General features: G+C 47.6%; 1 protein-coding gene across 1 annotated transcript in view; it reads right to left on the bottom strand.

Annotated features, from left to right (window-relative positions):
- Positions 1-26,049, bottom strand: part of Ano2 (anoctamin 2) — a 332,789-nt gene that overhangs the window by 226,528 nt on the left and 80,212 nt on the right. The window contains exons 6-10 of the mRNA XM_041635458.1: positions 20,034-20,185; positions 17,260-17,314; positions 14,583-14,634; positions 3,069-3,124; positions 1,862-1,903 (exon numbers count right to left, since the gene is read on the bottom strand). Coding sequence (XP_041491392.1) covers positions 1,862-1,903; positions 3,069-3,124; positions 14,583-14,634; positions 17,260-17,314; positions 20,034-20,185 — 357 coding nt within the window. The remainder of the gene's footprint in view (positions 1-1,861; positions 1,904-3,068; positions 3,125-14,582; positions 14,635-17,259; positions 17,315-20,033; positions 20,186-26,049) is intronic.

The following is a 26,049-nucleotide window of genomic DNA, read 5'->3' as shown; positions in this document are numbered from 1 at the left end:
ATGCTGATTCATATACTTATTTTATTTACCTATATACCCTGGTTCATGTATAAAACTTCTAAAGCAAAAGTGGGTTGAGGGTCAAGTTTCAGCTTTGCCCTAGAATACAGTTTAGGCTCCCTGCGTATCTATTATGCCTGCGGAGGAAGACGCCCTTGATAGAACCTGTACTTATATGTCTGCTGGTGGTGTGGTGGCCACAGTTTTATTCCTGAGTCCATAATAATCTACAGACATTGCAACTAATCTCCTACCCTAATTGGGTATCAGGTTTTATTCTCCACCAGGGCTTTGTTTATCCTTTGGCATGGCAAAATTCTCTTCTCTACCCATGACCCAGGAAGAGAAAGGTAAGGGTGATGGGGTTGGACAGCATACTGAAGCGAAAGCCATGCCAAGGGGACCTCTTGTCATTAGAGACACCTGTTCACCGTGTGCAGCATCATATACCACCAGCACTGGGAATCACCTAGCAAGATACAACTCTACCTGGCGGGTCTCTTGATGACTCTCACAGCCTACTAGCAGCAGGGCTAATATATTAATAATATTACACAATATTATTTCAGAAGCAAATAGACATTTATTTGGACAGACTACAGTTCGCTTCTCTCTACTAGTGCCTAGCAGAGGGCAGTCTGGATTTCCCTGAGTTAACTGTGTCTCCCTGGGCTCTGTGATACTCCTAGATAGGCTGAGGTCCTCACCACCCAGCAGGCAGTCTTCTGGGCAGGCAATGGATAGTAATGACCATTTAAAGGGGAGAGACACGAAACCAGAGTGTAGGAGGACAGAAAATGGTCAGTTGAGAGAGGTGAGATGAGGGGGTGCTTCCTCCCTCTCCTTTAAATGTGACGCGGGACTTTTCAGGAAATTAAACACCGAGGCTATTAGCATCGGATAGGAAACAGATGAGGTTGAGACATCACAATACTACAGCAGATTCCCCAGGCAGGCAGAGCGGGGACATGTGTAAGCAATCAAGGCAGTATTTCTGGAAAAGACCTTTTATGTTTTTAATACTTAACACTTCATAACAGGGACTAATAGGCAGGATAAAAAGAAGGCTGTGCGAAAGGCAGCTCAGAGCAAGAGTGGTTTTCCAGACAACAGAGTTGGGGGGAGGGAATCTCTTGAGCTTCGATTCCTCATCGCTCCCTTCCCCTTTCCACCCAACTTTGTCCACTAGAGCTGCTGGAGGCTGGGCAACAGGATGCCATGAGTAGACCTCCCCTTACCAAAGAGGCTGGAGCCATCCTTTATTTCATATGCGCGGATGACCCCATGGTCCCAGGGTACCAGCCAACAAAACAAACGTCTTCACAGAGAGTTTGGCAACATATTATACAGTCAGGAGCTGCGACCACCACCGAAGTGGTCCCTCTAAAGGACGCATCCTCCTTCTCCCAGCTGTAACCTCTGGTTCTAGCTTCCTGTCACATGCAGCCTGTTGGAGCTTCCTTCTCCCTCAGCATTCTCCTTTGTAAACTGGGAGTGGCTTTACCCTACACGCCTGCCTAGATGACAGGAAAACAACATAAAGATGACCCAACAGAATCCATAATGTACACCCACAGATAATCGTGCATTTTTGTCAGGGACACCAGAGGCAGAAGGATTCTAAGTGCCTCTTCATGGGGCAGGGTAGCCTTGGGTTCACATCTGGACACTAAGGAAGTCTGACAGTTAGCGTCACTCCCCTGGGGCTCTTGTCTTTGAAGGGTGGGATGAAGATCTTTTGACAGGAAAACTGTTAAAATTAGATATGCAAACGACGCACTGAGGACACTTGCAGCTGGTTCTGCACCTAGCCCCGGTCTTACACACCCAAGGTCCTCAGAGCAGCACCAGAGAGGCTTACCTTTCTGTCATTCATGTCATCCCCGGGACTGTCATATTCACCCTGAGGGGGAAAAGGGTACCAGATAAACCAACGAAATCATCAAAAACAGATGCCAAATAGGAAGGGTTTTCCTTTTTTCTTTCTTTCTTTTTTTTTTTAATTTTTAATGCCATCTCTTTTTTTTTGTTTCTGTTTAGGTTTCTTAGTCACCACTACGTAGTGTTAATTAGCACAGCTTTTCATAGAAAATGCCCTTCTCCTGTGCTTTAGAGGTGAGCCTAAGTTGCCACTCTTAGCCCATGCAATGGCAAGGTCTGGGCCCATAAGTGGGCAAGCACATGTCACCCCATGCCATGTCAGCCTGTGTCCACAACTGGTAGGACTTAGCTTTGTATGCGCCACAGCAAAGATGTCAGAACTTGGAAGGCTCCCGTCTGAGAAATCCCTGCTGCTCAGCACTCCTGTGGCCGCATTGCGTGATGGATGTTGGATGACGGTGAAGCCAAGAGGTATTTAATTTAAGGGCTGCTTAAGTTTTTCACACGTTGTCTTGAAAAATTATTGCAATGCATATTGGGAAGAATGTTATTCCCAGCTGAGGAGTGCTTCCTGGTCATGTATTACCCAAGTCTCTGAGGTTTCTTCCATGGACATCCACCTGCCTTTGTTAACAACCCAGCCACATACACTTTTAATCAAGCATATACAACATCTGTATTTTCACGCCAAAAACAAAAAGAAGGTGTCAAGGAACGCTCAGACAAAAACCAATGCCCCTTGCCATCCGTGAAAATGACTGCAAGAACAGTTTGAGATCTTTGGCAAAAACTGAACCAGGTGTTACCTTTAGCGATGAGAAGGGTCAAGGTTAGAAAAGGTGTTTTAGTCTCGGGGTTCACTCCTGCCTCATTTTGCCAAATATTCACCTACCCCAAGACCTGTGGCTCCAACTTTTGGGAGATTAAAATGGTATTTACGGGCAACCATTGTGCACACCTGTAATCCTAGCTCTTGGATGCTGAGTTAAGAGACCCGTGAGTTTGAAGCAAGTTTTGGTCACATATTGAGACCCTGTATCAAAAAGGAAGAGGAAGGAAGGAAGGAAGGAAGGAGGGAGGGAGGGAGGGAGGGAGGGAAGGAGAGAGAAAAGAGAGAGAGAGATAGGGAGAGAGAGAGAGAGAAGAGCAAGCAAGGTGTGGGGAAGAGAGAGGAAGAGAGTACTTACATCATGCAGCGGGTAGGCAGCCTCGTAGATATTGTTCGCGATCAGAGAGTTAATACCTACAGAGTAGAGAAGATGAGAATAACTGTACAGAAGGGCCTTCTCACCCCATCTTTCAGTGACTATTAAACCCTCATGAGCTTCCCAGCTGTGCGTCTTTGCACCCTTCTATGTCCCTCCTCCCTGCAGGGCTCTTTCTCAAGCTTTAGTTAAGATTTGGGAAACGTTGTCCATTTCCCAAATGCCAGTGACATTTTCATATTAAACATACTGTCTGGGCCGTGCATTCCTCCTGTCCTCCCATACTGATTTCTCTAGCCCAGTTTCTCCACACGCACGCAGCTGGCTTGGGACCCTCTGTGTTCCAGATCAGCACAGATGTGTTCTGATGGATGACTTTGACCATGACGAAGTCGATGTCAGTGTTTCCCATCTTATCTCCCAGTCACTATACAGGAGTGCGCTGTTATGGTGTTTGGCCTGGCTGCCCAGACTGTAATAGCCCTGAGATCAGAAGTACTCTGCACAGCGGTCCTCACGATAAGGTTTAGAGAACACTGGGAGACCCCTGACTCTTCCATGGCCCCCATACTGTGCAATGTTCATGAGTGGCAAGGTCGTGAGCATCTTGTAATGCCACTGGCACTATTTGCTCGTACTCTTACTCTCTCGTGGGTGCAGAAGGCGGCTTTGTGGGATGTCATGACATCATCCCCTTAGCTGATGGAATATACGCTTATGTCTTCTTGTACTCTATATATTTCTCGGTTTTAACTCTAACACAATAAAAATATGGTCAGTAGAAGCCACCTAAATAAAATCTCTTGAGTGCCCCCAATAACTTATTACTTCTTTTATTTTTGAGATTATAATCATATCGTTTCCCCTTTGTTCCCTTCAACTCTTTCCATTTGCTTCTCCTTACTCTTCCAAATTTATGGCTTCTTCATCAGTTGTTGTTACGTGCATGTTACATATATCTACATGCGTGTACATATACATTCCTAAATACAACCTGCTTGGCCTGTATTATGTAACTCGAATGCGTGTTTTCAGGGCTGACCATCTGGTATTGGATAATCAGTTGGTGTGCTCTTCCCTGGGGAAGACTACATCTCACACCCTCATTTTTTAGTTGCCTGTGGTTCTTCGCGCAGGGTTGAGGTCTTGTGGCTTTCCCCAATTCACTTTGGCATGTCTATTGCTGTTGTCTTTGCCCTGCTCATGATTAGACAGTCATGTTGGTGAGACTGTATGCGTGCCTGTTCTGACATTCCTAGGAGACACAGTCTCACAGCAAACTCCAACAACTTTAAAGGGGCAAAGATGCGCTGAAAGGAAGGAAGGAAGGAAGGAAGGAAGGAAGGAAGGAAGGAAGGAAGGAAGGCAAAGGACTCACTGTTTACCCCTAATAGTATTTCATGCTTCTTGCCCATAGCAAAGTCTACTGAGCGAATTCTGAGCAGAGCAGATAGTTGTTGCTCTCTCTCTCTAACTCCAACATGCTGACAGCAGAGAGTTTCTGCTCATGTTAGAACACAGTTATTTGCTTGTTTCATTCTTGGTTTTATTGAGGCTATAAAGTAGTCTGTGTGTTCTGGCTAGGATGGGCTGACCTGGGTCACCAGCTTCTGGGTAGGATGAATTGTAATTTGCCAACTCAGAGTACTAAGATCCTGCATACATCCTGGTCCACATTCAGTCTCGGAGAGAATGGGAGGATGTTTCCTGTAACCAGCAATTTCCCTTGGCCTTGCATCCACTTCCATGGCTGAACCATTGTTTTCAGAGAGGCTGTGGACAGCAGTAAGACAAAATAAAGGAGTTCAGAGGAAAACCGCATGATGCCCAGATGCTGAGTGGTCTGGGCTGTCACTGGCTCTGCACCCACAGTGAGTCTGGGACACACAGATCTAGGCATCACCTCCTGTGTCCAGCCACACCCATGGATTCAGACACCAAAGAGGCTTTCAGACAGCCCTCTCTTCTCCATCGGTCCTGAATTCCTGAACTTTGCCATGATTCACCACAGTTCTTGCATGCCACATATACCATGCCCCCGGGCCCCGCAGATGCTTGGTAGACGCAGCAGCCTCTGGGGATTTGAAAGCTGAGTGCTCAGCTGTGCCTTCAAGAGCTAGCGGTCCCGTTCCAATTGCAAGTGTCCTCTTTGGGATTAACGTTAAACATGAGAAACAACTTTGAGGGTCAAGAGGTGCTAAGAGGAGGAGGGTAGATGGGGGAGGGGTGCCAGGGGTGGACAAGCTACAGATTTGTTTCACTCTGTAGACTGGAGTTTCAGCCAGAGCATCAGTAATCAGTTCAAGAGCCGTAACCACTGCAATATGAAGCCACCCCACAGTAATCAAAGGGAGAAGCACCAGGCTGGGGCAGCAGGAGCGAGGGGGTATTTCAAAGCTACAAATGTGCTGTCTACATGGATAGAGGCTGGAACATCACAGGGAGGTAGGGCCCCCAGCATGACTACACCCCAAGAATGACCTCATTCACACCCCACAGTTGCCATGGCAGCTGTATATGCCCCCAAAGACGGTCTCACCACTTCGTTTGGGGGGGGGGGAGCAGGTGTTTCACTTTCCTTGACTCTCCTGCATCCCTTAGCACTGCAGCCGGGTGTCTGACTGACAGACACTGACTGACAACCTGTGCGCAGCTGGCCCGTCCTCAAAAGATCTCAGTCCGCTAAGGCCTAAGCTGTACACGCATTTCCGTCTCATATAAAGTTCTGCACACAGCTTTACCTACAACAGGCAGCTCATTTCCCTTCCAGGACACAGGCTTCCTATTGTTCTGGGTCTTCCACAGCCTCTAACATGCATGGGTCAGAGGGGATCAATTGCACTTAGTTCACTGTCCTGACACTCAGAAGTTGCGTTGCCATCAACTGTTGGCTGCACCTCCTTGGTATCTCTTCTAGTTATCAAGTGCCCTACCGCCCACCAACACATACGTCCTCCTCACTCCCTTGTTTGGCAAGCTATCCTGATGAGGAAACCCTAGACTCCAGTTGATTAGTCTGGCTCCTAAGACAGGAAGTCCAGGCAAATGGTCTTTTGCCTCAGAGCAAAGACCTCTGGGTTATGAAATCTGAGTTAACCTGACTCAGATACAAGGCTCCCAGATGATGTAATTGAATGTTTCTCTGTCACCCGTAGCTAGGCACCTCCCACAGGACACCTCGGTGGTAGCACGTGGTGATCCCAATCAGAGCTGTTGGGGGCAAAGGAAAGAGGGAGGACTCATAGAAGAAGAGAGGAGGGGGTGTGAGGGGAGCCAAAAAGTAACCACACAGCTACCCTACCAAAGTGAGGCCTCGCTGGCCTCCTCTTTCACCCCCAGACTTCAGAAACCAAAACTCTACCCCCAAACAAGCATGGAAATCAGTTTGAAAGGAAAAGAAAATAATCAAATGTTTTTCGAAAAGAGAAAGAATCCCTGCTTTGAAAATTTTTGATTTTTTCCTTCCTTTTCAACAAAAATGGTCTAATTGGTTCCATCGTGCACCATTCATGTGGCCACAGTGGCAAGGCTTTCTTCTTCAGGATCACATGTATGATCTTCCCTCGCTGTATTAGCACAGTGGGGGCAGAGAGAGAGAGAGAGAGAGAGAGAGAGAGCAGGCAAAACTCTAAGCTTTTGTCTTCTGACTCCCAAAATGAAGGCCATGGAAAAGCCGAAAGCACCAAGGGAATTTTCCTTCCTATCTCTCTAGTCCCTAAAGAAAAGCAAAGCCTCAATTCAAGCAAGGAGTAGAGTTTGGGGTCCCACAGAAGTTGAGCCCCAAAGTCACCAGCCCTCTCTCTCCTCTCCTTCACACCTCCAGCATCTGCACACCTGTTGCTTAGAACCCTAACTCCCAAAGGAAGAGGCGTTGGCTCCTCATCACCCAATGTGGACCACACTTTCAACAGCCTGGGAGACTGGCCCAGCATCCCTGCCCCTTTGCATCCCGAAGCATGGGCGCTAAAGACCAGGGCCAGAATAGACTCAGGCCCCTGCCACAGGTAACTGAACACGCACATCTAAAACCCGAGCCTGAGCTTTGCCTTTGGCTCGGCAGAAGTGCAGTGAGAACACAGTGTGGGACTTTATGGTCCACCTCCCAGAGAGAGGCTCGTTAAACCTACAAGTGCTGCTGGGTGGCAGGGAGCACAGCTCTGCTCCCCGCGGGCCAAACTCAAAGGAAACTTTCATCCTTTGGGACAGGTACTTAGAGGAGTGGTGCTGTCCTCCTGAAGACCCATTTGGTTTTGATTCCCTCCCCAACAGGGCCTGCTCGGCCCAGCATTCTGCTTTCATCCCTATACTCCAGCCGGACACAAATCTAAACCAGAGCCCCCAGACGGCACATTTAACAGAGACTATATTTACCCATCACCAAATTGTCTTGACGTGTGCTTAATTACTTAAATGTCTTTAATCCCAAGCCTTTTCTTCTAGCAAAATCGAAACCAGTTCAGCTGGATGAACGATAAACCAGATGTTTACAACACTCACTATGGCCTGGCCCCGGTCAAAATAATGAAGACATCGTCTCCTGAGCAGGAGAGGAGATGCCCAAAGCATGCATTCGTTTCAATGCTCTGACACCACACATCCATGAAAACGTACCTCCATCCATCTGTGATTTCTAAGCCATGGAAAGGCAATAATAACTTCCATATGAAGAGCAGGAAAGGTGCTTGTCCTGTGCTATGGTCAAGCAGGCTAGGGTTTCTCTCCATGGAGAAGCACACTTTAAAGTCACTGCATGATGGAGAGTGCACCCAGGGCCCTGGCAGCTGACCGTGGGAAATGTGACAGTGATTAAGGAGGCATGGCGGGGCTCGACCAAGTGTGTGATTGCTCGCATGCTTCTCCCGCTAGGCAGAACCGAGCTTGTAATTAGCGTTCATCTCTGAAGAGTGTGCGCATTAGCCCATCATCTTGCACTGCAGGGTGGGAGGCTAAGGAGAAGCTGAGATGCTCCCTCCCCAGGGGGCTAATGGGAGAAACCTAGGAAGTGAATGAGCAGGGGCTGGAGAGATGGCTCAGTGGCTAAGAGCTCGCACTGCTGTCGCAGAGAACCCACCCAGGTGACTTACAACTGCCTGTAACTCTGACTTGATATTCAATGCCCTCTTCTGGCCTCTGTGGACACCACACCCTCACTTTCTCACGGTTAGATACTCCTGTTTTGCCTTTTTTAATACTAATTCCAACCCTCTCCAAAGAGGGCAGAATCAAAGGGAAGGAGAAGGAACGAGTTGCAGTAGCTAGAACATTGTAGCCATTTCTGTAGGTTCACGCGAGAAAGACTGGAAAATAACAAAAGTGGGCTCCCTATAGATAGGCTTGGTTACCCTTGGGTGCTTCCGAGGACCAAGAGGCAGGACGTTCCGGAGTGCTCTTCACACTCCGAAATGTCATTAGGTCAAGAAGCCAGGAAGAGCTCACCCTGCTACACCGTTTTCCTTCTCTTTTTCTTCAGCTGACTTTGGGGTTCCCAGCAATCACCGGGGTGGGTTGTTGACAGTGCACATCCTAACACTTTGGCCCTATTGATTTCACTGCACCAGCCATGAGATTTGGCAACTGGGGTTGTAACCTGGAGGACAGGTGGCTCCGATGCCAAGGAAGTGCAGCTTCTGGGCCAGCATAACCTGAGGTCATGTTGCAAAGAGCTAATCTAGGGGGACAGACTTCTAGTTACCCTCCCAGACTGATTGGAATCCCCCCAACTGGCATTTTCCTTTCCCCATAACTGTCCCACTCCCACCCTCTCTGAGGTCCGTAGTGTCCTGGACCCCAGGTCCTGACTGCAACCCTGACTCCTTTGTGCACTTGTAGAATGGTGAGTTTCTCCTCTGATTCCTTGTCTTATATATAAAGACCACATGGCCCCTTGGAATTACAGATGCTAGTACATGTCAGAGATAGATGGGAGTTTCAGCAACACTACAGAATTCCCATTGTCTGATGGGACAGAAACAGGCCAGGGAGGGAATGCGACTTGGTCCAAATTTCTCAACTTGTTCATCCCAGAACTGGAGACACCACTATTCCATCCGTGCCAGGTAAGTACCTACCATCCAGTTCCCCTTCTCCATACACCTCAGCCCTGCCCCCATCTGACTGGAGCAGACAGACATAGTCTGTGGTTTCCTCTGCTTCCCATCCCTCGGAGGGATGGAGGGCGGGGTTTAGACTCCTGGCCTTCTGTCTCATCACCTGCACAAGGAGACTCCTCTGTGACCCAAGGGCTTCTATCTCCTTATAGGTCTAGAGAGGTTGATAACTCTGCTACCGTGGGTTCCAGATTGCCGTGTCATTCCTGGTACTTTGCAATTTCCTCCCTGGACTTCTGTGAATGGTGGCTGAATGCCTGCCCTGAATGGTCCTGGATGTGTCTCTCCTGCTGCCAGGCGGCCCCAGGCTTACTTGTCACCCCCACCTCCTGAAGTCCCTCTCTGTTGTCTCATTTAAAACACCCCCCTGTCCAGTACCTTTCTTTATTTACTTTTCCATTTAAATGCAGGCCCCTGCGTGGTGAGTCCGTTTTGTTTATTGCCTTATTTTCCTTCCCCCTTCACTAGAATGTCAACTCCCCGCAGAGAAGAATCTGTTTCTGTTTAATTTACTACTCTATTTTCCAGTTCTGGAGTCTGAGAGTAGGTGCTCAAACAGTTTGCGAATGAATGCAAGGGTCATCTTCCAAGTCCTCTGGGAAACATTTCCTGATAACGTCCACTGTCAATTGACTGGCTTATAGATTGCTAGAGAAGAGCCAAGAAAGCTGCCTCTAACCCTGGCCCTAAATCCTCCACAGTGTACTAGTCAGTAACTATATTATGAAAATAGGTAACACTGGTTGGGAACACTGCTTCTCAGGGGGTCTAATGGACCAAAAGAGCTAAAGACATGAAAGTGCTTTGAAAAACGTCCAGCTATTCACATAAATTCGGGCTATAATAAATGCCTTATTGGTTCAGGGATCTCCTACCTGTTTAGCTCCCAGCACAGAACACCCAGAAGCAAGCATAACTATCTATAAACAGCTAATGCAGAGCTCATAAACCCCACTCCCCTTGATGATGTGGGCTCTCTCCACAGCAGGATCCTGGCAGCGGCCCCTCCTTCAATTTCTCTTTACCAGAATTGTAAGGAGCTTGCTTGCCTACCTCCCAAAGGCATGGGAAAACGGCAACAGGAAAGTGTGGGGGCAGAATTGGGGGGCAGATCACAGGTCAAGAATTCAAGAAATGAGCCCAATGATCCTTTGCTAATCCACGAGGAAACACACACACACACACATACGCACACTCACAATACGTACTCTCACACACTCATACATATTCTCATACGCTCACATTCATATACACTCACACACACTCATACATACTCTTTCTCCTACACACACACTCACGCATTCACACTCACATACTCATACATACTCACAAACTCTCTCCTATACACACACAGAGAGAAAGAGAGAAAGAGAGAGAGAGAGAGAGAGAGAGAGATGCACTCTTCCTTCATCAGTGGCCTTCCAGAAGACCTTGCACACGCTCTCATCTAGAGAACGCCTGCTAAAGTCTCTGCACATCACCGGCACGCATCCCATTCATCCGATCATGGAAATCCCGCAGGCCCACCATGCTTAGTACTTAGATGGGAGAACAAACAGTAAGACAGTAAGGACTTAGGGATTGGTTTGGAAAGATTTCTACCCAGAAGGATGTGACTACCGACAGGGACTGCCATGAGACTGAGCCTAGGCCCCTTGCACTTAGAACACCACTGCGGAAACTCGAGAGCCTTATGCCGTGGATATTCATATTCTGGTTGTTTTCTTCTCCTAGTTTTGACATTCAATTTTAATTTGTATTTTCTCCTGGTTCTTATTTTTTAATTTATTATTTATATTAGGCTTGTTTTATTGTTTCCCTTGTAAGCCACTTCAGAAATGTTGTGGAACAAGACAGAAATATAAATAAATTGCTACTTGCGGCTTATAAAATAGGCTGGTGCTTTCCGAAACCCGGCATCAATTAAAATGTATTGTCTGCAAAGAACATGCATGATCCCAGGCTTTTCCAGCTCAACTTGCTAGACCTGGATGGAGGTGGGGGTTCCTTGGACTTCCCACAGGACAGGGAACCCTGATTGCTTTTCGGGCTGGGGGGGGACTTAATTGGGGGAGGGGGAGGGAAATGGGAGGCGGTGGCGGGGAAGAGACAGAAATTTTTAATAAATAAATAAATTAAAAAAAAAAAAGAACATGCATGATGGTACTGAGCGGGAGGGCTGCTGAATCGCTGTTATCTTCACGGCCACTTCCGGTTTCTGACTTTGCAGTTAAGTACTACGAGAAAGAGGCCAAAGCATTGTACATGGGTCACAAGTGTAACGCCTGTACAGAAGGCCAGACCCAAGGCCAAGGTCCAGGTCAGGGAGGGGCATGCCTACAACGCCAAATACAGTTCTGCTCTCTCTTTTTCTCTTCCATTTATGGGACAGCAATTCTCTGGAGAAATGTCAGTCACTTCTACCCACTTGTGCTTTTCCTTCACCTCTTCAGAAACTGGAGAGATAGGCCAGAAAATCTAAATACATCTCCTGGTTCAAAGGTCACGTTATCTCAAAGCTCCACAGTGTATTCTTGGCTGTTTCTGACCCTATCATGTTCTTCGCTGTTTCTGATCTACCAAGGGAGATTAATATGTTGATCAAAGAACTCCAAAGGCTTGAGTTTGTGCCAGGCAGAAGCCAAGCCACGTGAGGACAGCCTTGCAAGTCCCCCTCTGCTGAGAAGCACAGTTCAGCCATCCTTCTTTATAAAGAGAAGATGTGAGCAGCTACTGTGATGAACTGGCTCTCAGACTCACCCTGGCTCCACCACGGGCTCATAGCGCTTCAGAGGGAGTAGGAACAGAATCAGAGCCAGGGCTGCCTGTGGTGATAAAGCTTGCCAGAAGATCAGCATGCAGAGCTAAGCTACTAGAGGCCAGGCAGTGGTGGCACACACCTTTAATCCCAGGACTCCGGGGGACAGAGGCAGACAGATCTCTGTTAGTTCAAGGCCACCCTGAGTTCCACGAAACTGATTCAGTCGAAAAGAGAAACAGGGTTCTCAAAAAGATGATCCCAGCACTTGGGATTACATGCCTTTAATCCCAGCACTAGGGAGGTGGAGACAGGAGTGAAATGGCTGGGGGGAGAGAGGAATATAAGGCAGGAGGAAACAAGAACTCAGTATAAGCTGAGGCAACAGTCTGCATCAGTCAGTCTGAGGGGCAGCCTGAGGAAGCAGAAGGAAGACAGGATCGCCCCTTTGATCTGAGTATTGGTAGAGGTAAGAACTCTCTAGAGTCTGGCCACCCTGATTCTCTGATCACTCAGCTTTCACCCCTATAACGGACTCTGGGTTTTTATTTTTAAGACTAATTAGAATTCGTGCTACAACAGGCAAGTTCTAGATCCACTTAAAACAACTCTAACTCAACATGTGGCCCTGGACAAGCCCTCTGTGTTCCCTGTAATTGCAACTTGTAATTGCAAACTGTGATTTGTAATTGGTGATAATTCCTGGCTTGCCACTGTCTCCAGGAGCCCCGAAACGGATACTGGATAATGTCTGTTGGCGCTGAGAAGCCAGTCTGTAAGGTAATTGCTTCCTGCTTGGTGCTCCTGCTTCATTGTGCATGTGACAATTACGGCACTTGCTGCGTTATCTCATGATTACCAATTTACACGTCTGGCTGAATGACTACACTAGAAGCCCCTTAATGGTAGACAATAGGTCGAGTTCATCTTGGCATTCCTGGGCTTCTGTGGCATCATTTGACACATCACAGATACTCAAAGTAGATGCTCCTTTGAGTGTCTTAGAGGAAAGTAAAATTTTGAACAGTACTGGACAACAACAAAATCCTAACAATGTTTGACTTTGAGACCACATGTGCGTACACACACACACACACACACACACACACAGTCCTAAAAGGCAAAAGAAAACAGAATCAGTTGAAGCAGGCAGCTTCCCGTGACCTTCCAATAATCCTGGGGATTATCGCTCCCCACAGCCCCAGCATTGAAGGACTTCCCAGTTTATAAAGCAAACTCCTAGTTGCCTGTTTAATCTTTACAAAAACGCTGAAAGATCCGCTCATGATCTCCATCCCACACAAAAGAAGCTGGGTTGCAGAAAGGTTAAGTCACCCTCTGTGAACACAGTCAGGAACTCGCCAGGGATGGCTATGGGACTCAAAGGCTTAGCATTTGTAAAATTAATTCATTAGATAAAGTCAACTGAGTAGACTGTGCAGGGCAGAAAGCTAGGTGCATATGGGCAGAGGGCATAAGCAGTAGTTTCTACACATCTCCTGGGCTCACTATCTGCGGATCAAGGCCATGAGTGGGGAGGATGAGTAAGAAGGATTCTGAGGTGAGTAGGAACCCCAAGGAGAGAGCATTATGGGAGAATCAACGGACCGGTGGCTTGATCTGGGAACAAATAATGATAAAATTGGAAAGATTTTTCACCTCTGCCACCATACACATCTCTGAACTATCCATTAGCATCAGACTGCCTGCGTTGGTGTGTATATTGTCTGAGATGCTGAGGCTCTTGATTCAAGGGTGCAGAAATACTCATGCTTGAAAAACATACCGCAAGGCGAATGGATTCCCCCAGTGACCGTGGAGAGGATGCTGGGCTTAAGAGAAGCACATTTGGACCACACAGCCCCTTGCTGTATAGTCTTAGATTAGTCATTTACCCTCTCTTGGGGAGGAAGTAGTCTCTTCATGTAGAGATTGAATTGGCTAGACCCACCTAAAACCACTACTTTTCTTCCTAAAAACAGTACATGAAAATTGGCTGTAGGTACTTAAAACTACTGTGTACTGGTAACTTTGTCAACTTGACACAAGATAGAGTCACCCTGGAAGAGGGGACGCAACTGAGGCACGGCCTCCATCAGATTAGCCTGTGGGCCTGTCTGTGGGAGCATGCTCTTATTGATGTAAGAGGGCTGAGCCCACTGTGAGCAGAGTCACCCCTGGGTAGTGTAAGAGAAGCAGCTTAATAAGCCACGAGAGAGACAGTGAGCAGTGTTCTTTCGGGGACTCTGCTTCAGTTCCTGCCCCTGGGTCCTGCCTTGACTCCCTGTCCCAGTTTCCCTCTCCCTGAGCAGGTTAGGACCTAGGACAAGAGAACTGCAGTTGAATGATCCAAATAAAGTGAGAGACGCAGTACTAGAAAGAGGAGGCAAACTTCCACCTCCCACCGAGAGCTAGAGGTCTGGGAGAGATTTCCACAGCTGGGGAGTACCCAAGACATGCCATGGAGTAGGCGCCTACCCTCCACAGCCCTGACTGGATGCTCAGTCTCAGCTGAAGCAGCCCTGCTTGTGGGGCATGGGTCTGCTGCGCTCCCTGTTGCCCACCAAGGAAGGTGTTGACAGGGCCGCCCCCAGCCCCTCTCCGCCTCACAGACCACCACACTGTCCTTACCCATCGTGTTGTTGGCTCGAGAACAGGCTGTGCGCTTCAGGATCTCGTGTACCTAAAAGGGAAGGACAGTGGGGCTGTGAACGCCTGAACCATGTGCGTCACCACCCTGTGAGGCAGGCTGGCTGGGACAGACACGCAGGCCTCATTTGGAGGGAGGGGACGAGAAGCATGTGCAGAGCTCCTGGCCTACTTGTCAAACCCATTCAGGCTTGAGTATTTTGAGGAAGCAAAGAATTTAACCCCTCACACACACCCCTCATTCCTTCCCACCCTGGAAAAGAAATGAATCAATAAAAGGCTATAAATTGTCTGCAGTGACAGAAGGGAAGGAAAACAAAGGCAGCCTACGACACACAGCCCTCCTGAGGGCCAGGAGGGAAGTGTCTGTGTTTGCCTCCCAGACAAACTTCTCTACTTTTGTGTGGGGACCTCAGGGAACCCTTACAAGACCTGCTTCCTCCACCAGTCAGAGGCAGGCACATGCTAACTAGGAGAGCCCGAGAGCATGCTGGGAAAGCAGGGCATACAGTCAGACACGGAGGGGCCTGATTCCACATCAGTAATTCTGTCCCTCTGCTAGGGGCACCCTGACAGAGGCCTGAGAAACCTCTGGACGACCATGAACTTGGCAGTGCTTGGTGCGGAAGAGCGCGACCTAGCCTAGCCTTCTCATTTGCCCAAGCTGTTCCTGAGTTCTCACCCTGCCTGGTCAAAGCTGCTTCCTTCTCCAGAAGAAGTGGGCTGGGCAGTCTGTGGGTCACCTTCTCTGTTGAGGTTCAAGTCTCACGAGCCTAAAAGCTCTAGAGAACTCTTACACCATCAGGCTTTCTGTGGAGGCTCTCTCTCACAGGGACCGTGCTCCCTGCTGAGAAGTCACTCTCAGAGGTGACTCAGTGGAGGCCGTCTAATGGCTTCCTGATGGATCCCAAACCTCAGCCAGGCCAAGCAAGGGTATCCTATCTGAAAGAAGGGAGCAGATAACTGGGCCAACCAAGAAGTGGGAGAGGGAGAGGGACAGAAAACAATAACAGGGGCATGCACATGAGAAGTCAGAAGGCCGGGTGGTCAGGAGGAAACACAAGGCTCTTTTTTGCCCTTCTCATACTTTGGGGTAGACTGAGAAAAAGGCAGAGCATAGAAAAGGAAGCTTCTAGAAGAAGGATCAGTGAGAGATGTGTTTCCCTGTCATTATTCACACTCCTGCATTCCAGCCACAGACCTATAGGGAGTGGTAAATAAATAGCTTCCAGCAGAATGGGGCTCGAGAGTGCTTAATCCTGCTTCTAATAGAGCAGTAATTCAATAGCAACAATAATTGGGAACAGCATTTATAAGGCATTGTACTATTTTACGAGCACTTTGCCGTGATCAGTTCATCTCCACACCCTGTAACTCCCCCCACAGTGTGGGAGCCAAGCCATGTCAAGAATTAATTGACTCATAATAGCGTCGAAGAAAATAGGAAGTTCACACCCCCTTCCATAGGAAGGGAAAAGAAATAATATGCCCATTTTTTAATTCTTCCTAAAACATGGCATGAAGTGACCAGAGATATTTTCTTATGCATCTTGAAAGCAAGAGTAAAGGTCATTTGTCTGTGTGTCTTGGAAATGCTCAGTAATTTTGTCTGCTCCCTGACCCTTCTTAGCATCCAGAGCATCCAGGTGGCAGGAAAGGCCTTCTAAGTCTCTCTCCCTTACTCAGCACTGGAAATATAAGGTCTTTCCTAAGGAGTGTTATTCTGCACTTCCCTCTCGCCTTCCTCTGCCCACTGGCTGTGTGTTCTCAGGAATGGTAGAGAATTAACTGATGGGTGAATGGAGAGGCCATATGACTGGAGATGGAGCCACAGAACAGAGGCCAGACCCAGATGTTTACTAGAATCGAACATGGAGCACAAATAAAATACTTGGTGTGAAAGAAAAGAGAGGGGAGAGGAGGGAAAGGGGAGGAGAAAAGGAAGGAAGGGAGGGAGGGAGGGAGGGAGAAAGCGAGGGAGGGAAGAAGAAAGAGAGACGGAGGGAGGGAGGGCTATAATCAGGAATATTGACTCTGTTTTATTATAGGACAAACTGGCTAATTAACATTTCTTGTGAAATAAAATCACATGAGTCCTTGCCATGGGGTTTAAAGGAGAAAAAGTTTATAAAAGGCACACTATCCCAGCAATCAGGACTACTTCTAGTCCTATTCCAGTCATCGGTAGATAGATAGGCAGACAGACAGACAGAGATAAATAGACAGGGATAGAAAGTTATAGATATAGATATATAGATAGATAGATATAGATAGATAGATAGATAGATAGATAGATAGATAGATACTAACAATCTATATGATTTTTTCTAATGTATTGCCTATCAGAACCTCAGTTTCTTTCGCTTTAAGCCAAGGGGGTCGTCTTAAGTGGTTTCCAGTTCTACAATCTCTGACAGTTTCTGTTACTGCGACTCTAAGAAAGGTCTGCATGAAGCGGTCATAAGCAGCAATACCCCTCTCAAACCTCAGCAGATGAACTGTTTGCTCTTTCTTGTACTACTGGTATGGCCTTATAGTTGCTAGGCAACTCCAGTCAAATAATGATGAGAGACAGCAGGGAGGGAAAGGAAATACCCTGCTAACCACATACCCAGCGTTTCCCAAAAGCCCTTACTAACCCAGCATTCCCTTTACTTACAATGCGACTCCGCGTAGCGTTATCAAAGAAGGTGTCCTTCTCCTGGATGTTGTACCTAGAGAATCCGAGAAAGAAATGGTGAGCTTATGTCACTACCCTACCCTGACACCGCTGTCCCCACAGCCCAGGGCAAACTTCCTACAACACGGCAAGACATGAAAGCCCTCACACACTCAGATACACAACACGGACGATTGTTTTGACCCAAGAATTCTATAAACTCATTGTAGGAATTATTCATAATGCAAATAAATGAGCAAAAGGAAAATATTATAAAAATATCCAGTACAAAGTTATTCAACTTCAAAATTGATATGTAAGATTGCCATGAAGGCGGTGAAAATTATAACTATGAAAAGTTTGTAAATAGAAAGCCTGTGATATAAAACATTACACTATAAGTTTTCAAAATTAAAGCGGGTGGGAAATATACCCATGCCTGGACAAAGATAGCGAAAAGAAAAAATTTTAAAAATGAGCTTAGTTAAAGGGTATAGAGATTACAATCATTTGTCTTTCAAAATTCCATTTTGTATTCTCACTGTCATTCCATCAGTAGATACCACACTCAATTATGAAAGGCCCGCGAGTTTTCGTACACTGAACAACAGCAGCAGAAGCACCTGTGAATCCAGATGCTTAGAAGACAGGCAGGGGGACCTAGGATTCCGGGGCAGTCCGTGTTGTCCAGCAAGAACCTGTCTCAGAATCGCAAACAATAATACAAAACCCCACAACACCAATGTCCTTGATGAGGACACAGACTCTGCAACCCTCTCCTTATTCTTCTGGGAGTTACCAGTCACGTATACCATAGTGACTGGTGTCAAGGAAAGCATTGAGGCTGTGTAGCCTGTGGTTATACAAGGTCAAAGACAAGAGACCAGTTTCTGCTTGAGAAGCATAGAATTTTCCAGAAAGAAAAAAAAACCTGGTTAGTAACTGGCCTTAAAGGAGGGCAGAAGTGAAACCAAGGGCGATGTGTGGGAGAGAGCTGACCAGAGCGCAGCATCCACATGAATGGAAGCCTAGGGGAAGAACGTGTAGAAGAATCTGAAGACAGAACCAGCAGCAGGTTCACCAGCTGTGGACCCTGTGTGACTGATCTGTCAATCAAAATGTAAAATAAGGGCATGACTGTCACATTCTCGTTGGATTGGAGAGGGACTCTATGCCTGGTATTGTGACCTAGACAAGAACACATAGCAAGAAGGTCTTAGGCCCTAGGGGAACCTGCTACTGTGTCTTTGCAGAGTGGACATGTTGACAAACTACCTTCCAAACATTTGTTTATATACAAGACTAAAGGCATTTGCAGTTTTGGTCAGAAAAGCTGCTTCTTTCAGTAAGTGGAAGCTAATGTGGAGACTCATAACTGGTCTAAATAAATAAATGTTGAGCAGAAGTGTCTGCTGACTGCTCGCCCCTACACAGAACATCTTGTCAGCCACTCCGAGGCTCAGAGACCACTCAGAAGAAGAGGAAACAATGCAGGAACTAGAGGAGGGGTAGGAGGAATAGTCAATCCCATGGACATGACATGGTCATTTACCGCACTCGTGAAACACAAGATCAGGCCTCTCGACACTCCATCATAGACAGAGGAGGGGCTTTGGAAGCCTCACCCTTCTTGAGGAGCCATTAGCAGTTAGTAGCTACTGAAAGAAAGGGTGTCATTTTCTTCAGGAGTGTAGCTGCTGAAAAGATTCCACGCCCTTATTATATAGCCCTTGATCCATAGGTATGTAAACTCAGTGGGTCACAAAAAACAAGAAAGACAAGGAGGTACTAACGAAACTTGCTGGGAGGAAGAAAGGGTTTAGTAGGAGTGGGAGGAAGATAAGATATGATAAAGCACAGTATATATGACCAACCATATTCTACACGCGCATGAAAAGAGGCACATGCTGGTCCTTACTGTGTCACGTGCATCTGCAGTGACCTGGGCTAAGGAAATCTGATTTCCTCTTTGCAGCAGAAGAACAGTTATAAGGTCACAAAGGGGCTGTGGATTTGCTGTGAAACAGCATAGGCCTATTCGAAGAATTCCTATCAGTCACGGAGAGGACTGGGAGCATTCTCGCAGGAACACAGAAACACTGCTTCTAAAAGCAAGGCTCTTTCTGTCTCCTTGGGACTCTGTGTCCCTTCTTGGCCTTATTCACTCAATCCCATCACCCCGGATTCCTCAGGTTTTCACCTGAGCTCCTAGTGCGACTTTTATTTCCCACTTTTTTACCACAGTCATCCCTTCTAGAAGTTTCCCAAATGGCCATTCCCATAGAGAGATTTTTATTCACACTTCCTAGGTGGGAAAAGCATTTCCACAGAATCAAGGAAGGCATGAGTGGACAACGGGGATACACAAATCCAGAACCTTCCTTTGCCTTCCCTTGGTTTCATCATACATTGTTAAAATCTAATCAGATAAGTTTGGCAGAGGGGCTTCCCCACGGGAGGTGAGCATGTCCCTTCTCACAGAGCTCTGCAGTACACCAGGCTGTTCCCTGGCTCTCCATCCACTCTATTCAGTGGCCAAGAAGCAGATAGATGTCCCTGGATGCATGTCTGGAACTGTTTGGAATAACTTCACAAGGGAAGGACAGTCATGGGCATGGCAACTATTCTCCCAAGGACAGCTACTTCCTTCATCTGGCCCTCAGGTCCCAGGGCCATCATTTCCCAAGCCTCAAGGCTCAGGCATGGAATGGCACTGGCGGTGGGTCCTTCCCCATCCCCTCTCACTTGCCTGCCTGAGTGACTTCCATACTCACAGGTACATTTTCTCCCTGGAGAACGGGTAGGAGAGGTTTTTCATCCTGTTGTTGCTGTGGTCGGGGACCCTGGGCTGCAAGGGTGAGCTGAGCGTCTGCAGGACGGCACTGAACTTCTTCGCGATGCTGCCTCCTGCTTTGATCTCGTACATCTACAAACAACAAATCACAGGTCTAAAACGAATGCCCCCTGCAACTTGTGGAGAAGAGCAAGGGGCGTAGGTCCCTGGGGGGCATACCCTGGGCAAGGGAGAGGGCAGGAGAAATAAGCAGGGTGCTGCCGTTGTCTTTGCTTTTCAAAAGCCCTTCTGGGTCGCATGTGCTGCGGTGGTGACCTGTGCAAGGAAACATGCAGATTTCAAACTTTCTCTAAGAAAGTTGCAACATCCTAGAGAAACCCCAGGCCCACCGCAAAGACAATCGCCACACCTCCACTAGATAAATGCATACAGAATTTGTGTATAGAGACTCTCGAGAGGGTTCCCGCAACACCTCCGCACCAACCAGGATCCACCAGAGGTACCGGTTGGTTGGGCACTATTATGATCTCTTTGTGAGGAGGAGGCACAGTTCTGCCCAGTGCCACGACAGACTAAGTGGGACAAGGACACCCATGTGCAGGCTTGGGCAGTCCTGGGATGAGAAGAAAACCCAGGCCTACCCAGCACCTTGCCGCGTCTGGTGGACAGGCACTCTTACGGTGAGCAAATGTACGGTTTTGTATGGGCGAGAGACAGAATATGTCATGTCCTGTGGACAGAGGTGTATCTGAGGAGGCAAGGAGATGAGGAGCAGGCTGAGGTGAGTGACTGGTTGCCCTCCAGGGCCTTGATGATGTCTGGGCCTGGGCTGCTGCTGGGACCCAGGTCTGGGTTCGTGGTTCTGATACAAATGCAGCCTCTGTTGATGTCTGGCTCCTAAAGGGCTCTAAAGAGTGGGCCCCGCCCTCGCTCTCTGCAACTCTAGAGAGAACTGGCCCTCACCAGCTGAAGGTCACTCAGGAAATAGGATCCTGCACTTCAGCTGGGCAACGCTAGCGAGCTCATCCTGCTTGCAGGGGCACGGGCAAGCTGTCCCTGAGGGCACGAGAATGGGAGAACAGGTCACGGTCTTCTCAGAACAGGCCCTGTGCCTCACCTGGGCAGCCCAGTAAGGCTGACCCTGTAGACAGGGACATGAGTGAGACAGCCCTAAGGTGGGGGAGCTGGCCCTGAGGTCATAAGGGCAGGAGAACTGTCCTTGCCCCTCACCAACTGCAGCACTCGGAAGAGTGGCCCCTGCACCTCACCTGGGCAGCACAGTAGAGCTGGCCTCCAAGGTCCAGCTGTGGGAAAACCAACCCTGGGGGCGGGACAGCAGGAGAACTGGCCCCACCCCTTGCTCATTGCTGCAAGGGGTGAACTAAGGCAGGCAATGCTGGGGAGCGCACCCTGGTGGTGAGGACTGGAGAGAGCTGGCTGGCTGCAACTACCCAGACCCAGTAGCCAGGGCTATGAGCTGGCCCACTCCAACAGCCACCCCATGTGTGATCTGCTGGAGCGTGTGAAGGGGCCAGTTCTACAGACCCAAAGCTGAAGAATTTTCACAACACAGGGCAACAACAGGCTCTCCAAGAAGAGTCCCAGTGAAGGTTCAGCATCAACAGCGTGGCAGAAAACAAAGGCCTCCAACCAGACCAGTGACTTTGCAATGCATACTTGCAAGTAAAGATGTATGGAAGAAAGGGTTTATTGTGTGACTCGCTGTGTAACACTACAGCGTCCATGGCAAGATTTTTCTCCCCTTTTTCTTTCTCACAGATTTTATTTTACTGGGGGGGGGGTGTGCTGCAAGGGCAGAGGGTGGACACAAAGGGACAGAGAAATGGATAGGATCAAGAAGCATGGTGTGAAAGACACAATGAATAAATAAAAAGAAAGTTAAAGTCAAATAATAAGAACATAAAAATAACCTGAAAAGATTTGAAGCAAAATTTTTGTTTAAAAGGACCTCAATTTTGTTATCTTTGCCTCCTTACATACCTTCAATTTAATTGACAAATTCTTATAGAGACTGATGCTCCCACAAAATTACAATGAAAGCATACTTTTAATGAAGAAAACATTTTTAAAAAAGAATTTATGGGCTGTGGTGGTGCACGACTTTAATCCCAGCACTCGGGAGGCAGAGGCAGGTGGATCTCTGTGAGTTCGAGGCCAGCCTGGTCTACAAGAGCTAGTTCCAAGACAGGCACCAAAGCTGCAGAGAAACCTTGTCTCAAAAAACCAATAAATATATAAATAAAGAAAGAAAGAATTTATGTATGGAAGACAGCAGGTGCTTGACAACAGCCCAACTAGATATTGTTAAGGATTCAAAAAATGATTGCTGCTAACACCGTGATGGTGGGCCAGAGAGCTCAGGGATCCTGCTGGCTCGGCCCCCTCCGCACTGAGATCATAAGTGCATGTCACCGCATCACCCTTTCTTCACAGATGCCGGGGACTGAACTCTGGTTCTTGTGCTTGCTTGACAAGCACTTTACCCACTGAGTTACCTTCACAGCCTCGGAATATTAAACATTCAATGAGCTCTGTCCTGAGTGAAGCAGAGACGCACTGTCATGATGATGAAGGTCGTTGATAGTTATAGTTCACATGGGATGTGTGTGTGTGTGTTTTATGTTACAGAGACCACTAGTGTCTACATTACAGTTTTAATTTCTATTTATTTATTTTTTTCTTTTATAGGTGTTTGCCTGTATGTATGTCTGTGTACCATGTGGGTACTTGGTGCCCACTGAGGCCACAAGAAGGCATCTGAATTCCTGCAAATGAAAGTTGTGAGTGTGGTACCTGGTCCTTGGGAAGAACAGATAGTGCTCTTAACCTTTACACCATCTCCCCAGTGCCCATTACAGCCTTTAGACTTTCAGGTTTGTGTATGCAGTAACTGAAGCACAGATGTCATAATTCCAGAAAAGTTGTAATGTATTAACCATGGACACAGGTTCTACACAGGTAGTTCTCCTTTCAAGATACAACATCCCTTCCTGCTCCTTCCCCAAATCTAACTGGGTTTTGTTGCCACTTGACCAGCAAAATATGACAGAAAGGACACTAGCCAGTCCAACCCTAATGCTTCCATGTTCTAGAACACTCTGAGAGTACCCAGAGAGGAAAAAGAACCTAACCAGACTCCCATCGAACTTCCCTGCAAACAAAAGATATGGAAACAAAGGCCCTTGAACCTCAAGCCACCGAGAGAACCCAACTGCCACTAAGGGAAGCCACACGATCCTGATCCCACCTCTGCTCAAGTCACTGACCACAAAGTCACTCTTGACTGCTAAGTTTTGACTATCATTAGCTACTAATATTGGGTTAATTTTTCATGCTGACATGGATGAACAGACCAAGAGCCAGTATCCAGATATCCTGTCTTAAAGGTCTGTTTTCTTCTCTGCCATGATAATCACAAGTTGCTGAGCAAAAGATATGTACAAGATACTCATGAGGCAGTCTATGACAATGGCAACCAGGGGTGTGCCGAGGGTTTGAAGGCTTTAAGAAAGGTGGCCACACCTTCAGCTGAGGAAGCTGAAATGTGTCCCTGGGGTATGGGATACATTTCAGCTGACTTTAGGAGGAGAGTGACTTTCTTGCTTATTTTGTCATAAATAATGAGAAAAGGCTTACAATAAGACCAGGCACATGTCCTCACCTTAAATATCCCCATCATCTCCTCCACACCAGAAACCAAGCATTTATATTCACGCCTTTAGAAAACACTTAAGCTCCAAGCTCCAGCAAGCCCATGTAACTCCTTTTAAACACAGCTTGAAGTCTTTTACTTCTCTGTTTGCCTAGAGTGTCTTCATTATCAGTTCAGACTTGACACACTAGATGTTTTATGTTTGTAGATGTGTGGGGCTGTTCCAGGTCCCTGAACTGTCAGGGGAAGCAAGGAGATCCGAGATCCCCTGGGTTTCAGGGGCAGGAGGATAAAGCCTAGCAAGATCAAGATAAGACTCCATCCACTCTCTGAGAGGATACCCAGCTCAGAGAACCACTGGAAGGTAACCCTTGAGCCTTCAGCTGCAAAGGTGTGAAAAATGACTCCCTGTAAGGAAAAGAACCATCTGGAAGGGCTGAGAATGGCACCTATTTCTACCAGCAGGATGGGAAAAGCCATAATTCTTGGGGCACTGGCCAAACATGGGTTTACGCAGTAGTAGTGGATAATGAGGCTTGCACTGAGACTTCCTCCAGACCCACTTAACAAGTCATAAAAGGGGGAAGAAGCTGGGCTAAATAGTTCTGACAGTATTCCCCAAATCTAGCATAGCCATGACTTGAAACACTTAAGGAACGGAACACACATTCATGACACAAGCACGTCCAGGCTTTTCCAGAGATCCTTGCCTTGATAGCTGCTGGTGTCAAGAGCTGGGGATGTGCAGGGATGAGAACAACTCCGACATAAACCCTGCCCCTTACAGAAGGCATCACAGTGCATCCAGTACCTACACCACCAGCAGCTTCTCATCAGAGCCCACCAAGACACTGACTACCCTACCAGGGAGGAACAGAACCTCTGCCTTATAGATGAGAAAGCCAAGGCCCAGAGGGACAAGGACTTGCCAGTCAGATATAACACTGGGCCCGAAACCCAGGTCCCTGGATGCCCTATCTAGGACTCTCCCCAGATGGCCTTTGATCCTTGGCAAAGGAAGCAAACAAGGTTCGAGCAAGCAAACCCAGCAGCCTAGGTTCTCGTTTTACCTTCCAAGAAAGATAATCAAGGCTCTTTATTATTATTAATAATCAGCAGTGGCATCATTATTACTGTTATTCTTGGACATCAGAGAATTATGAATATCCTCAGAAATGGTGAGACACATGTTAGCCAGCTGTTCTCCATTATGCCTCCCTGGGCACACGATGCGCCTCCCTGGGTACACGTTGCGCCTTTCATGTGTTTGAAATCATAAATAATCGTTAAAGTATGTTGCTCTTATTTTTTATTTCTGGGATCAAATGTGGTTCTCATAAAAGCTTGCTTTGGCCCCACAGTCACAGTCTAAGGGGTTCAGGGAGATTTTTTTCCTCTTCTTTTCTTCCTCCTTGTCTCTCTCCATCTCCCCACCCCCCAGACAGGCACAGCAGTGTGGTCCCAGGACTGATTCGTTTCCTCTCTGCATTAAAATCACGTGCTTTCCTGAGACTCAGGGAGCCAAGGTTCTAGGGATGTCTGTCTTGGGCAACATACAAGTCATTGTCCCCACTTTACAGATGAGAAAACTGACGTAAGCAACACAAACTTAAAACACATACACCAAGGTATGTGTGTGTTTACACAGAAAAAGAAAAGACAAATGTATAGCAAGATAAGATATAAATGCTATAACCCGGTGACACTTAGGTCACTCCCTGCAGTGGCCTGAGAGGAGCTCTCCTGTAAATGGAAGAACAGGTCAGCCAGCAAGAATCCAGGCCAGGCATAAAGTTGGGCAGTGTGCCCCATCTGACACACCATGTCACTAGAGGTAAAGCCAATTTATCTGTCCCTCTGCCTGTTAGTTTCTTTTTCTTCCTGTCAGTTGTCAGAACACTGGTTCAGCTGTCACTCTCTCTAGCATCCTTCTCATCTCAGCAGTCAGAGAGTCTAAAGATGACCTCGTGCCCTCTGCTCCAATTCCCAAAAGCTGAGCCAGGCAGAGACGTGAGACAAACAAGACTGGGCGAGGACACAGGCATGAAGTAGACAAGGCTGGAAGGCTGCGCAGCCAAAGAAAAGAGGAGGCAGCCAAGCTAAGAAGCCCAGAAGTCGCCCCTCCGTTTTCACCCCCAAGTCGTGAGGAACCAGCCCTAAGGAGTTCTAGGCTGCTGAACATCTGTCCTCACTCACTGCCCATAAGCACATCTGTCCATGCACGCAAGTGTTAAGCCGTCCCCCACCAAAATGGAAGTGGCAGCAGGAGCCGCGAAGCGCAGCTGTAAACCTAGAGCTGGAAGGAGACAGAGCAGCCCCTCAC

This window comes from Microtus oregoni, unplaced genomic scaffold (genome assembly GCF_018167655.1).
Source record: "Microtus oregoni isolate MIOR12 unplaced genomic scaffold, Mior012 000002F_ref0000024, whole genome shotgun sequence".
Classification (NCBI taxonomy): domain Eukaryota; kingdom Metazoa; phylum Chordata; class Mammalia; order Rodentia; family Cricetidae; genus Microtus; species Microtus oregoni.
This window is presented reverse-complemented; position numbering and strand designations above follow the sequence as displayed.